Here is a 14,792-nt window from a genome sequence, read left to right as displayed (position 1 = left end):
TAATGCCTTATTTAGAGGCTGTATTGCCCCATTCATTCTCGTTATATGGATATGCATGGATCTAAATGGAAGGACACCTACTTTCACCAAACTGTTATTGGTGAGTAGATAAACGTATTTTATACCAAAAAACTATCAAGATGGAAAACAGAGTTTCAGGACACTTTTGTAAATCAAATATAATTGTTTTTCAGACCATTTCAGGGCATAAATGGCAAAGGTTAAAACCCTCTCTTACAATGATAGCAAGAAATTATTTTTCAGCTTTACTTAGACATAAGAAATGCATTAAAGCATTTAGAACGAATGCATCTACTGTGTGCATTGCCCTTTTAGACCTGGAGAGTCATTTGTATGCTTATCATTTCCAAGACATAATTATCTTTATATACCTTTTAAATGTTATCACTGACTTAAAAGAAATGGAAAAAGTGTTTCCATTTCAGTATTACATACCTTCACTGCGTTTTAGAAATGGCTCAGGTAGGCTCACTTCCACAAATGGTTAATAAGATACAGTTTGGTTACAGAAAAAGTTGCTTTACAGAGTGGTATAGGAGGGCATTAAGAGATTCTTTCTGAGAAATAGAGATTTTAGTGGACAATATTGTGTTTTTCAGAAAATCATCAGGTTTTAGGAGGCCTTTTTCAGGCGTGTTTAAATTCTGAGTTTCTAGACCAAGCAGGATGCAAATCTAAACGACTGTGTTCAAAGCTAAATGTTAGGGCGTTTTAAATAAATTGCTAATGTGCAATGTTGGTCTCTCAATTATTAACAAGGCAGGGTTCACCCAGCCACGATGACATCAGCTCTGATTAGTGAAGTGTAGAGATGGAAGTCAAAGTGCTGCTGCTGTGTCTGAGGAGGCAACATAATAATTCATGACGATTACGGATTAATTTATGAATTTCCTAACAAGCCAATCACTTTACAGCAAAACAGTAAAAGCAGCAAAAGTCTGCTTTTTAGAAAAAAAGATGCAAAAAAAGATGTTTTTACAGTAAGATATTAACAAGAGTGTCAAAGTCAGTGGTATTTTTATTATAATTTTCCCCCCTCCTCAGCTTGTTTCCCCTTCAAAGCTGCTCCCAAGACCATAAAAGAAATTAATTACCTTCACTTCATACTGTCAGTGATCTTCGGATTTATATTCCAAAAGTTAGCTGATAAAGCAGTTATATGCAGATATTAACAGTTGAAACAACTCAAGACAGCAGCTCTAATGTTAACATGCATAAAAAGACAGGTGTTAACTTTTTCTAGGAAACTATAAACACAAAGTGCAGCTGAGGCATATGGCAATGCCATTAGAATAGATGTAAATTAGATGTAAGGGATTAAAAAAAGGTGTTACAGTCAAGTTAATAATGATAAATATTAGTCACTTACAGCCAATAAATGATGATGATTTTTGGAACTATGTATTTTATAGCAATCCAAAGCGTTTGAATTAAATGCTAACTGCCAATGCATGTTTACGGACAGATTGTGAGGTCAATTCCAGTGGCCCGATTACACATAGCTTACTTTTTTATATCCGTTTTGCAAGAATTTGAAACAAAAATAAGCAGTTTATAGGCAGAAAAAATATATATATGCCCTTATGTACATGACACATCCTCAACAAGCAGTATCCCATGAAATTACGTCAAAATTTTCAAAATACGACTGACAGTTCATACTAGAGGAAATTCCAAGGATCGACAAAGTCATTAACAACATGAAAAATGGGTTTATGTTGAATTAAAATTATGTTGAATAAGGGGTCGTTTTAAAGGGTGCTGTGTCTGTAAGAAGTCTGTAAGATTCATCTTCTTGGACTCACAAATGCTTTAAACTCACAAATATCTTAAACAGATTGCAGTTGCTATTTGGGCTTAAGGTGTAAGAAAGGCGCACTAAACAAATAAACTAGGTTGAGTCAGCGGCAGTGGATGATTGAACTGTAAGAGGTTTCAACAGACGAGAGATTACAGACTGCTTTATTTACCCAGATAATAAATGACTCAGGATATCATCGTGCAGTATTTGATATCAATTTGGTGCTTGCCCTCTGTCTTTGCTTAAAACGACTTGTCTTTGAGTCTGACAGTCTTCTCTCCTTGAGAAGTAAAAGAGAATGATATATCTCTTTAATAATTTCAGCTTTCACCTCACGAACTGGTAGGCAGAGATTATTGAAATTCTCATTTTGATGTAACCTTGTGTTACTGAGCAGATAAAGTTACGTGGCTGGGAGTGAGGAAGAATTTTTTTCTCCTTTGTAATGGTACACTTTAACAAGGGCAAGGCCAGCATAAGAAAACTGTGGTTTGAGCAGCTTTAAAGAAAACATGAACATGACTTGTGTGTGAACATGAATATCGATGCTGAAAGATAGAGTTTCAGCAGACAGAACGCTAGTTTTCTTCACTGCATTCTCTGCTCATGGTTATCGCCAAACGTGTCTCACATATCGCATACTTTTGTCTTTCACCCTACATTTTCACAAAGCAGTGTTTCTCCACTGGCGTGCACGTCATGCATGCATGCATGCCAAAGCCTTCCACTTATCAGAGATGCTCATCAGTGATTACAGACTGCAATGGAAAATTTCATTTTCATTTTCGTTGGGTGGACCAACCTGAGATTTTGAGAAGACTTTCATGGGTTTTAAAGGGGGAATCCCCCTTTTTTTTATTGCCAACTTTTTCCCAGACACCACCTTACAGATATTCGTGGTTCCCAGAAGATGTATCCTAAAACCTGTGTCAATCTGTTGACGGTTGGGTTCAATGTTTCAACAAACTTTTGTTACAACAAACATTTGTGGTAGTGCACAAATTAAGGTCTTTTAAAGTCCCGCTACAGTATTTCAGTTGGGTTGGGGTCTTTGACTGGACCATTGCAACGCCTTAATGCTTTTCTTTTGCAGTCATTCTGTTGTAGATCTATAGATCTGCATGGGATCACAGATGGCTTCACATTTTAATCTAGGATACTTTGGTATACAGAGGAGTTCATGGTCGATTCAGTGACTGGAAGGCATTGAGGCACTGCTTAATGGTGAAAGTATTGAAATGAGGAAAAGTCATAGCATATCACAATTTAATTTAAAAAAGGCTGTGGCTCAAAATTTGATTTGCCATTAAGATCCAAAAGGACAAGATGTATTGCCAACAATAGCTTGCCTCAGACATTCCCTCAAGGTGAGTTATATTGATACTGGCCTTTAAAATGTTTAAAACCGTGTCCAATACTTAGGTTTATGACAAAAACCTTGCAAAACAACTCACCTAACATCACACTCACACTTGAGTATACCAACAAGCTCTCTTGAAAGTCACTGAGGGCAGCTGTCGGGAAACTGGTGATACGTGCTTCCAAACAAAATATCCAGGCACAAAACAGATCATTAAACAGAGCTAAAACCTGGTGTATTGTGTGGACTTAGGTATAAGAAATGTATGCATTCACACAAATTAGCAACACCTATTACTGATTAACCTCGACTTCCTTAAGTAACAGTGCTCAATTACCCAAAACAGTGGCACTACTCAGAGGAGCTGCAGAAATACAGCCAGTGTGGCTGGAGACTCTTACTTTTGTTTTCTATTCACTTCAGAAGTGAAGTTAATCAGCACCCAGCACAGTTTAAATTCTGCTCCGGTAGCTGCTGCACTGGAGAAATAGCGCTGATAAATGAGACCTGTCACCACTTCAGTGACCCTCTAAAATAGCCTAACGCTTATCAAAAATGGCCACCTCTCTGGAATGACAGCTCATCAGATCCATGTTTAGCCATCACAACACAGATGGGGATTAACAAACATTTCAAATGTTAAAGGTCACGGAGTAGCTGACCTCTGGGTTTGAATGCTCGCAGATTCATTGTGAGGCTAATCCTGTTTTATCCCAGCAGACCTTAAAATAAACCCAATGCTCTGAAGAATGAGCCATAATCCCCATCAGAGCCTGTGTGCTCCCGTTTCGTGCCGGGGTGTTATATCACTGCGGTCAGAGCTGCAGAGTTAAAACCATCATCACATCGGAGAGAGGGGGGGCATGTGCAGGTACAGTGGCTATAATAAAGGGCAAAATGGGCAAAAAGAAAAAAAAAGTCGCTATTGTGCACAGTAAGTACAAAGTCCTTGTAGGCAAACATAGAAACTAGAGTACAAACAAAGCTAAATATAATAAATACAACCATATGTTCTAATGTTTACCAGCTGTTGTTCAGATTATGTCTAAAAGAAGCTAGTACTAGACTCTGTTACCTATTAAGATACTTAACTAGTTTTTGTCCATTTAATTTAAAAGTACAGCTAAAACTCCATAAATACTGTACAGTCAGCATATTGTACGCCTGCAGTCTGAAAGTGAAGTGCTCTGTTTGAAAGAAATGGAACTATACGTCCATTTCAACCAACAGCTTCCAGAACTTGAAGAAAAACATATATAGCTGGGTATCATCTGCACAAATATCAGTGGGGTTACATGAGTGCCATCAGATCGGATTAATGGCTAAATTACAATAAGACTAAGTTATTCAGTTCATGTAGACACCTTAATCTGACAAATAAACAGATTGGATCGGGTTACTTGTGATCGGATTAAGACCTTGAGATAATTTAGTCCAGATGTACACTGAACGTGCATGTAGAAGACAGTGGATTGGATCGAGCGTTCTGCGTATGCTCAAGACTTTTTCCCAGAATCAGACAATACTGTTGTTGTCGCCGCCGTCGGAAAGAAATAAACAACGTGATGGAGAATGCGCCGTTGTGCATTGTATTTGTGCCATAGCCATGCTCACCATAAACTAAATGTAGAGGGATATAGCTTCATCTTGCTCTTCATTCGCCATCTTTCTCGAATGCCTGAGTTTAGTTGTTGGTGAAGAGGTCAATCGGGAGTGGCTCTATTAGCGATAGTTCAATTGGGTACAGCGCCACCTATCGTCCTGGGGTATGACATGCTTTGTGCCAGTGATTCGATTCATTCACCGCCATATATCCAAGGATAGTTACCCTTGCTCAGATAAGGAGCATAACCCAACTATAGCTGTAATCGAGTTAATCTCATCGTGTAGACCCACTGAGTGTAAACCTGTGGTTTCTCCTGAAAGTGTTGCCCAAAGGAGCATGCACAGTAAAGCGAAAAGCATTTGTCAAAAACCTGCTGAATTCCACACACCAAACGCTCATCATTAACACAAACTGGAATGTGATGAATATGACTTGAAGAAGGTTGTGACTAATAATACTGAATGCTGCTGTGAGATTTTAAAGGACAAGTATAGACACCAAGTCCATTGTTAGAGGCTGAGAAAAGATCATTAGGAACTTCTAGCAGTCGTTTTTGTGTTTTCTGAATCTTGACTGAAACTCCTCAAACAAGCCATTTCTGTGCAAATGGTCTCATGCTTGAACTCTGCAGCCACTCTTTAAAGAACTTTGGAAATAAGGGGAAAGTTGGATGTAGCAATCTTAAATGCCTCTTGACATGTGGCCAACCAACAAATGCACCTGTCAAAATGACATGTGGATAGTTCAGATAAAGCAACTGTCAAAATTGAGGTGTGTGGGAGGAAAGCAGTTCAAATACAAATTACAAGGTACACCTTGTGATCCAACAACTGGCAGTGAAGGATGTTTTCTCTGACTGATACGTTTCTTTAAAGAAAACAAAAAAAAGCTCATAACGCCATTGCAATTTATAGACGACGGCAAACAGAAGACAAAGGCTCAACATAACTGTGGCTGTAACCACCTGGCTACGGTCCAGAAAAGAATCTGTTCTGTTCAGTTAGTGAGGTACTCCTGTTATAAATGGCACTAGCTTTACAGAAGGCTTTTTGGTACATTTTGAAAAAAAACAACAAAAAAAACATCTTTCCAGGCTAGCTGAAGTTCTTCTAAAATAGTGGGATCTCACTTCCTTTCCACTGAAATTAGTCGAATGTGTTCATACCAAGGAGCTAGCCAAATTTGATTGATTACATTCTTTAACTCCGTCTCACAGAAGCAGTAGCATCGAGTGTCATTTATGGTGAGGCTGCAATGTCAACAACAAGATAATCAACTTGAGTGGAAGTCATATTTAGATAGCTGCAGTCAGTTGTGTTGGCACATGGTGTAGAAGTAAGAGGGAATGGAATTAAAGATTTCAATTTTGGTCATTGTATTCTCAGACAGACACCACTGTAACAACTTTTTCTCAAGAGTTGCGTCTATTGATGTAAATTGAAACTATTTACAAAATAGACAAAGTTATGAGGGAATATAATTAAATTCTCTATTCCCATGTCCTACATAAGAATAAGGTATGATCAAATGAAAGAGTGGGTTTTGTTTTTATTGAAGAAAATGAAAGAAAACTGATAATGAAATATGTACAGTTGTCTTTTTTAATGTAATTGTGTTTATGTGTTTTATATATATATATATTTTTGTCCAATCTTGTGTTTTGCACCTCTGACACACAGTATATATCCATATATGTCCAATTGGTTCTATAAATAAGTTATAGGCTTTTAAATCAGGATTACAGTGATCTAACAAATTCTAGTGAACAATATTACTTGAACTGTACATTAATGAATGTAAACATTCATGGGATTTAAGATCCTTTAAACCCTAAATACCAAAAAAAAAGACAGATGGCAACTTGATGAGGTCAAGAAGTTGGGCTTTTGATCTGGGCAGTATGTTGGACTGCAGTGAAGCAGCTTGAACAGGTCATATGTGAGGTTCGACATATATACTCCAAACACAATCCTCTTAGGCTCGGGTCCAACTTGACGTACATTTGCAGTGATCTAATGAAATGTGTTTTGCTTTAATACCCTTCATGTAAATCGAAGGAAAGACGACACACTGGTAATGTAAGGATTACAAGGGCCCTTCAAATAGACCAAGAGGAAGGACAACCACTTCATACAAAACAAAAGAGATTGTCTTAGTATGACCTCTGATTAAATAGTTCAGTTTAATATGGCTGTCAGCTTTCTTGACTTTTAATCAGAGGTCAGACATCTGGCCACAAACCTTTTATGTCATGGCATTCAGAATTTTGCCTCGGACAATAGAATTAAATCTCTGAATTTGATCAAATCATCAGTGATTAACTAAATAAACTCTGCTGTTAATCTGGGAAACAGGGGTCCATCAGATGGGAATCACTCACCATGCTGATAGGTTATAAACCTCTCCAGCGGGATCATAAGTATATGTGAGGTCACCGACTGCCACTCGCACTCGTTTTATATGCTTTCATCTTGATGAGATGTTGGATTGCTGCCTCCATTGTTGAGCCCCCAGACATCAGGGGGTTACCAAACTGATTAGTGATTATTTATATAATGTTTCGCAGTCCTTCATATTATTTGTGACTGAAGTATCTTGTACTTAAAGAACTGTAAAATGCTGCATGAGAACAACAGCTACTGCGGATTAAAGTGTGTCTAGAAATACTGTATTTCAACTGTATGACACCTTTACTGGGGCTGAAATGAATGAAAAGCATTATTTAAAGGCCAGCATGTGTTCAGTAAATGTGCTGCGTTTAGTCTGCAAGCAGAAAAGCTCTGAAGATTTTGCTCAAACATTCTTGGTCGCAGATGCTAAATACTACTGACTTCATATGAAAGTCTGCTAATTATATTCCTGCCTCCTCCTCAGTGTGAGTTAGTCAAATTTTCATTGTGTTCAATGCAGTGAATTCTCAAGGAAAATGTCAGCACATCTGTCTGAACTGATTCTCAGGAGAAAGTGGGTCATGCAGCACGACAGCAGCCCTTCCACACAAGTCGGCGGACATGTTCTCGAATTATTGCAGTTTTTTCTCCCCATACGGATCAAACCAGTTACTGAAAACAAAGCCTGACATAGTGTTTCAACTTTCCTTGATAAATGAATCGCGTTAAAGACAGTTTGGGTGGAAAGATTGATGAAGCTAGCTGTTTCTGCAGGCAAGACTGAGTGGAGATTAGAAATATGGTAACACTGCCAAGCATGTTGGCATGTGCCTTATTAATAAGGATTTATCTCAAAGCTCTCCAATACAGGATGAATAAATTGTTTTATGTCAGTCGAAACGTGTTGAATGACAGCAAAACGATACGACCCTCACTTCACAGTTTTCAGAGTTTCTTGTGATCTATCATATCCTTCAAAGGAGGAAGGAAGCAAAGCACAGATGTGATACTTTAAAGTGAGTCAATGTGAACTTTCAGACAGTCTGGTAGCAAACAGAGATTGGATACACACGCCTGTTAACTATAGTTAACTATGTTTAGTGTATTTCTGAGTCATTGTAGAAAATATCAGTCATTTTTAAGAATAATGTGTTAAATAGCCAACCTATTACTAAATTATATTCATTTGCAGATCACTGTGTAGTACTGCACTAAATTTCTAAAAATTAGATGTGCAGTGACAGCTTATTTAAAATGTGTTAAGCCAAAAAATAACAAGCTAATCATTAATCAAACCTTATTAAAGCATTGGATACACTTTTTATAACCAGATTTTGACAAGGTCACTTACCATCTGACACATTTCTGTGATAATTATTCCAGTCTAAAGGCTTTTCCCGCTGCAGCCCTGCTCTATCCTAATGCTTGAATTCAGTAGAATTATCTATATACACCATAAATCAATGTCAATCAAATAGGACTGTGTGCAGGTGACGTTTCCTGTGCAACAGTTGGCTTTACATCAAACAAGACTCTAAATGAGGTAAAAAATTATCAAAGAGAACATTTAAATTTTTAATATCTGCTGGCTTAAATGTAAAATTACAGCCTGCTTTTATGTCCTTTTTAAATCAAAGCACAGGCGTGGGGAGTTCACTCAGCATATATAATGATCACACAGGGCATAAAATTACATATTTTTCAGCTGCACATGTCCAGTGGAGGAGTGGAAAATATTGTGGGGCGCACTGACAAGGCCGTGGCAGATGATTTAGATACATATTCGCACAGTGCCAGGGACCCTGCGCCAAGAGCAGAGCCAATTCAAATATAGCACTGACTCTCGGGAAAAAGTTTCCTTGAAAAACATGATTAATGGCCGTCCAGTGTGTTTCAGTCAGGCTGCATGGCGTGACTAATGCAAACAGGTTTTCTTAGGCAACACGGTAACCTTTGCTCAACTGGCAGATGCAGAAATCACATTATTACTTTGGTCTCTATTTGACTTCATGAAATTAAAGCTCTGTCTTCATGTTGCCCTCAGAAAATACTTTATATCATGACATATTCTCAGAAAAAAATTCAAAACCAATCACAACAACATAAAATTACATAAAACAGAACCTTAAAATAAGCCAATTACCTTTATCTGAATAGAAACCAGACTTAGTTTAGATTATTACATCAACAGGAGAGAGTTGACCGTGTAAATTTGAACCAGCGCTTTGAGCAAACAGTGATATAACTCTGTTCAAATAATGAGAGTATCACAGTGTGCAGGAACTCGATGACAGTTCAGAGAACTGTTTGCTAATTTTGGTTTGCAAGTTTTGACGCTTTGACCTGTTGAACTGCAGCCTTGCAGTGGATGTATACATTTCCGCACAAGTAGTGTATCTCTACATAGTTTGGACTCATGTTACTTAAAGCATAAAAGACACCAGAGTCACTTAAAGGTGACCCATAATGCGGCTTCTTGTTTTCTGTCATATGTTGTACGGTGCTGGGACTGCAGGGTGTGTCCAGTCGGAGGCCTTTATGGCTCTGCTGTGGTACAGAGTGGTGCTGGAGGTCAACCCACCAGCACCAGTAACCACATGCAGTGGCAGCTTAACATGATTAATGCAAAAATAATAAGAAATAGATAGAGCAACATTATAGTGACCTTTTTGGTATTAATAAAGATTTTTTCTATTAATACAATTTAATTTCTTGTTACATTTACTTGTTTATTTCCAGTAAAGCTGAGTAAAGCTGAAATGTTTAAAAGTTCTTAGCCACAGGCACAGACTATCCTATAAGCCCAAACAGAGCAGAACACAAGTACTGAGTGCTGCAGGCTACCAGAAGCTGGCCAATCAGGAGAAGTTGGCTTTTAGGGAGGGGCTCTAAAGGAGTCAGAAGCTAAAATAATCTGTGTGTATGTAAAATGTATGTGGACCATCAAGAAGTACAGAGACGGTAATCTTGTCCTTAAAAGAGAAATTGCTCTTCAGACTTCACTAAAATCCAATAGTCCTGATGCTCAAAGACAGAAAATGCCTTAAAAAGCTTAAAATGTGTTCGAAACAAAATGTAAAATGTGTTTCTTGCTGGTCAGCTATACAGCACCTGTGTAGCAGGGACTTTTCGGTCATAAGGTAGTCCTGCCCTAAAGCAAAACAGTATCTATTTAGAGTGTGTCAATGTGACAGTAATTCAGAAAATCAACACCAAATTATATTGAAGAGGAGTTGAAACTAGCGACTCATTAACTCATTAAGAAATGTTTTGAGATAATCTATCAAGTGAGAATTATGGTCACCTTCTCAGACCCATATAATCAAATAAAGAAAGCAGAGTTTCTATTGTTAAGTTACACGAGGGGGTCATGACCAGACAGCAGGATATAACACCATCAGGGTGAGAATGTGTCAATAGATCATCATCGCTGCACCCACCGGACTCGTGAGTTTACAGAAGAATTTAACAGCAGCTTTGAATGTCCTGTTAGCCCCAAGTGCACCAAGACAGTCTGGTTTTCATATCAAAACATGAGGAAAACGACATAGTTTCCACATATATGTAGTCTATATGGCAAACTATAGACTGAATGTGGCTTTAGAAACATTCAGTTCTGCTGTTGATCTTGTATAAACCACTTTTTGTTTTTATAAATGGGCGTATGACCACCCACTTGTGAAACCTACCCAGTTGTTTTTTTAAGGCCTCTTAGAAGTACTAACACAAAAGAGGCTTCTATAAAAAAAATATTGTATTACATTTATTAAGATATTGCTGCATATATAAATGCAAGACTGTCTCTTACGAACGTCACAGTGTGAATCCTGTTTGTTGTTGCCGACATACAGGTAAAGTCAAGGTATCACAACAGTCATTCATCTTCCTGAGACCATCAATGTCACAGCAGCCAGTTGAGGAGACAGCCTGCTCTACTTGGCAACATTTCGTGGAAAAACAAAATTACTATTATTACTTCTGTTATTGCTGTAGGTTGGTTTGCCAGATATTCCTGGCAATTTCAGGCACAAATGAAAGCAGAAACCATCTGATTCACAAGTTACCCCCTAAAAACATTTCTTTATATCATTGCTGTTAACTGTGCTCCTTACAGTAATATCCTAATTGTGACTAACGCTAAGTTCTTGAGTACTTCTAACACCGTCACTCTCTAGAGCTATTTGAGAAGAATATGGAGCCCCCCTTTTTTTTTTTTTAGAAACATGAAATCTGATCATAGTGGTATACTCTGGTACAAATCTAGGTCAGAAGTTATTTCTAAACCTTGAACTTAATGTGGAAAACTCCCAACTCTGTGCCGGGAGACATCTCACGTCTCATCACTCCTCTTTGTCATATTCAAACACAATGTTCCAACAAACTAAACCACTGACAGCTGAGTGTTGGGCGTGTTTGAATACGTGAAAGTTGACAACCGGTACTAATACTCGGAAGCCGTTGCTTTGAGGATCGGAGGCAGGAGACCAAAATGCATAGATTAAAAAGGGATGCAAAAACAAAAGTCCTGGAAATCATAAGGTTGCTGGGATCTGAACACGTCGTCACCTGACTGATGAAAGACTGTTGAAAGACTGACACGACCCGTTACTGCAACAGGAAGTTTAAGACACGGATCAATCACTTGAAACCAAATTGTGTCTCAAAGACTGATTTTAACAGGTTGGCAAACACCGAAGTCTGCATTTCCATCCAGTTTACTAAAAGATGGATTTGATGACCTTTGTAGAAAAGATATTTATTTTGCAAACTAAGAGGCTTTGAGAGAGAAAAAAGGGCTCCAGTTGCAAAAGAGATAAAACTCACTTTAACCTTTGGAACGGTGAAAAGAACCTTCTGCACCAGAAACCAGCAAGAGCAACCTCACCTAACATCAGTCACCAGGTCTGACACTTTTACTGCAGTAAAGTAACAGAATGTGTTCATTTCATTCACTGACGAATATTTTCTGATGTCAAACATGTAAAAACTTAAATTCAGGCTTTCTTAATAATGAGCAAAGAACACATACCACAACCACCAGAAAAACAAAAGCAGTCCATTTTCATCATGTAATGTCTTGAAATATTAAATAATTCCCAACATAGCTAATTAATTTATGTGACCTCGACTGTAATAACTGGAAACAATTGAACTAAAATGCACACTTGCACATTAAATATCATTTATTCTTCCAGCTATTGTAGACTTCAGTCACAGAAAACTAATATTAGTGCTTTTTTTTTTTTAATACTTCCCTGAATACAAAAAAGGCACTTACCAGCATCTGCTTTGTGAAAAATGCTCCCACAGCTACACTCCACTGTAGTAAACACTGCCATCTGCTGGTGTGGGCATGAACTGTGCAGTAATACAAGCTCTAGCACACTTTCAAACTGTTTTATTCGTATTGAAGGTTACAGAGCACCAGATGTTATTTTCTTCTATCAAAATAAGCAAATCGGAATTTAAATATGAACAACAAGCGTGTTGGTGGATGGTCATACGTACAGTAAACATTTGTTTTATGTTCATTACAATGAATCTTTCCTCACCAATAATTCAACATACGATGCCAATGAGATACTGCAGAGGATGTGACGTGTTACTGATCTGGTGGATTCTTTTCCACTGTTTACATACTCATCCAGGTGTTTGGTCCCATAACACATGATTGTTCATCCAAGACATTTATAAAAAAAAAAAAAAAAAAAAAAAAAGAAGTCATCGGCTACTTTCTTCAGGAACACAATCACACAGCAGAGCCACATTGGGACAGCAACAAACCCACAGCCAATTCTAGTTGGTTCTTTGGTGTAATGTTACCAGGTAAATTTCTCACAGCCAAAGCTGAAATCCAAAATTCACTGGTTCGAATATGTTTTAGAGCGTGATTCAAAGAGGAGGGAGTGATGATGGGTGGAGATGAGATGCGGGGGGGGGGGGGTCGGGTTCATGAGTTTATGATCTCTTTTTTCGACTTTCAAAATTTCTGAAGTTGGCTGGCCTGATCTTCATCTCTGCAAATTCGATTGAGTGTTCGTGGCCCTTCCAGTGAAACCAGTTGATCCCCTGTGGAGAAATACAAAACAAATCTTGTGAAAGTAGTGAAATAACAAACCAGAGTGAGCTTTTCCAACAACTCCCATCCACTGATGAAAATTCTGCTCTGCTGGTTGGATAGTTACATCTTTGTGCTAAGTGCGTATTGGTTATTTTTCCTCTTAGAAGGGAAGCAACAGATATGCTTTAAATACTTCCCAAGAGTAATGAAATCTTTTTAGTTCCAGAGACAAAAAAGGAACAGGCAGTCGATGCTTGAAGAAATGAAGTGGATGGAAAATCTGACACATTCTGAGACTACAAAAAACAGCCCTTATGTAAGATGTCGGCTCGAGAACAGAGCTGCAAATAAGTCCATCAACAGGTTTTATATAAATGATGGAACAAAGTGGAGAATGTGAGCTGTTAAATTCAGCTTTCCCTGGAATAATTCAGGATTTTATGAAAACTGTGCATACCTTGCTATGACTGCTGTCACCATATTTCCCCATGAGGTTGACACGATGGCAGTTTTTATACCAAAAGGCACCTTTGTAGGACAAGGCGCAGTTGGTCACGGCGATATCATTGTCATTATCGTAGGTGGAGAAGGGCCGACCCTGGTGGTAGGTCATGGAGTCACCTGGTGAGCAAATTAAATGAGAGTAAAACTCAGGGGCTGATTATTGACTGTACAGATTTAGCTACAACAGTTGGACTTCTTATTTGATATTAATATTAAATATTTTTGAAAAGGAAGAGGTCTGGATGAGAAGCTTCATCACTCTTATGTCTGTGCACAACTCAGAGTACAAACTACTCCAAACTACTTTTAGACTTTTTTGAAGGTAACTCTGATGCAGCTGCAACTCAGGCCATCACTTAAATGTCAAGGTTTTGTTTCTCCTCTCTTTGAGAATTCAATAAATTAAATAATTTTGATTTATTCTGCCTAAGATAAAAGCTTACACCTGCCTGCAAGATCACATAAACAACCCGGACGAATTTCATGGAAACTCTCTGGAGAGGTAGAGAATGGGAAAGACAGACCTGCAAAACTAAGGCATTTGTTCTGTGGCCAAGATGGCTGAACACACTACAAAAATAAATCTTCATCAATTCAACAGCACTGCAAAATACAGACTACACTTTCAAACAGGCAGCTACCCAACCTGAGCTGCACATACACTGTAGCAAACTAACCCTCCTCCTTCCTACCACACTGCATAGATATACAACATCCAGATTGACACCCGATGTACTTTCACACCAGGTGTCTGGCCTCTAAAATCAACTGTAACTTGCTCAATTCTTAACTAATATTAATGTAATATATTTAGTTTTATATAAATGACAGAAATGCAATATTATGATGATTACTATTCAATTAATTAAAATCATTAACTGTGGTGGGATCTAATACATTAACCCTGACAGCCACAACTGCATGCGGGTTCAGATCTATTAACAAGATTCATTTAGTTGTTGTAGATTCTCAGTCATCCAGGTCATGGTATTCCTAAAAGTCAATAAGTCAATACTCCCACCAACTAGTTTAGAACTGAAGAAGCCTCT

The 14,792-nt window shown here is 38.1% G+C and overlaps 1 protein-coding gene across 1 annotated transcript in view; it reads right to left on the bottom strand.

The window, feature by feature from the left end:
• Positions 1-12,561: 12,561 nt before the first annotated feature.
• Positions 12,562-14,792, bottom strand: part of LOC140277119 (tenascin-like) — a 36,121-nt gene continuing 33,890 nt past the window's right edge. Inside the window, exons 28-29 of the mRNA XM_072372021.1 lie at positions 13,697-13,860; positions 12,562-13,247 (exon numbers count right to left, since the gene is read on the bottom strand). Of these exons, the coding sequence (XP_072228122.1) occupies positions 13,137-13,247; positions 13,697-13,860 (275 nt within the window). The 3' untranslated portion in view covers positions 12,562-13,136. The remainder of the gene's footprint in view (positions 13,248-13,696; positions 13,861-14,792) is intronic.

This window comes from Leuresthes tenuis, unplaced genomic scaffold (assembly GCF_036924035.1).
Source record: "Leuresthes tenuis unplaced genomic scaffold, fLeuTen1.0.hap1 SCAF_19, whole genome shotgun sequence".
Classification (NCBI taxonomy): domain Eukaryota; kingdom Metazoa; phylum Chordata; class Actinopteri; order Atheriniformes; family Atherinopsidae; genus Leuresthes; species Leuresthes tenuis.
Note: the sequence above shows the minus strand (reverse complement) of the source record. Positions and strands in the feature narration are given on the sequence as shown.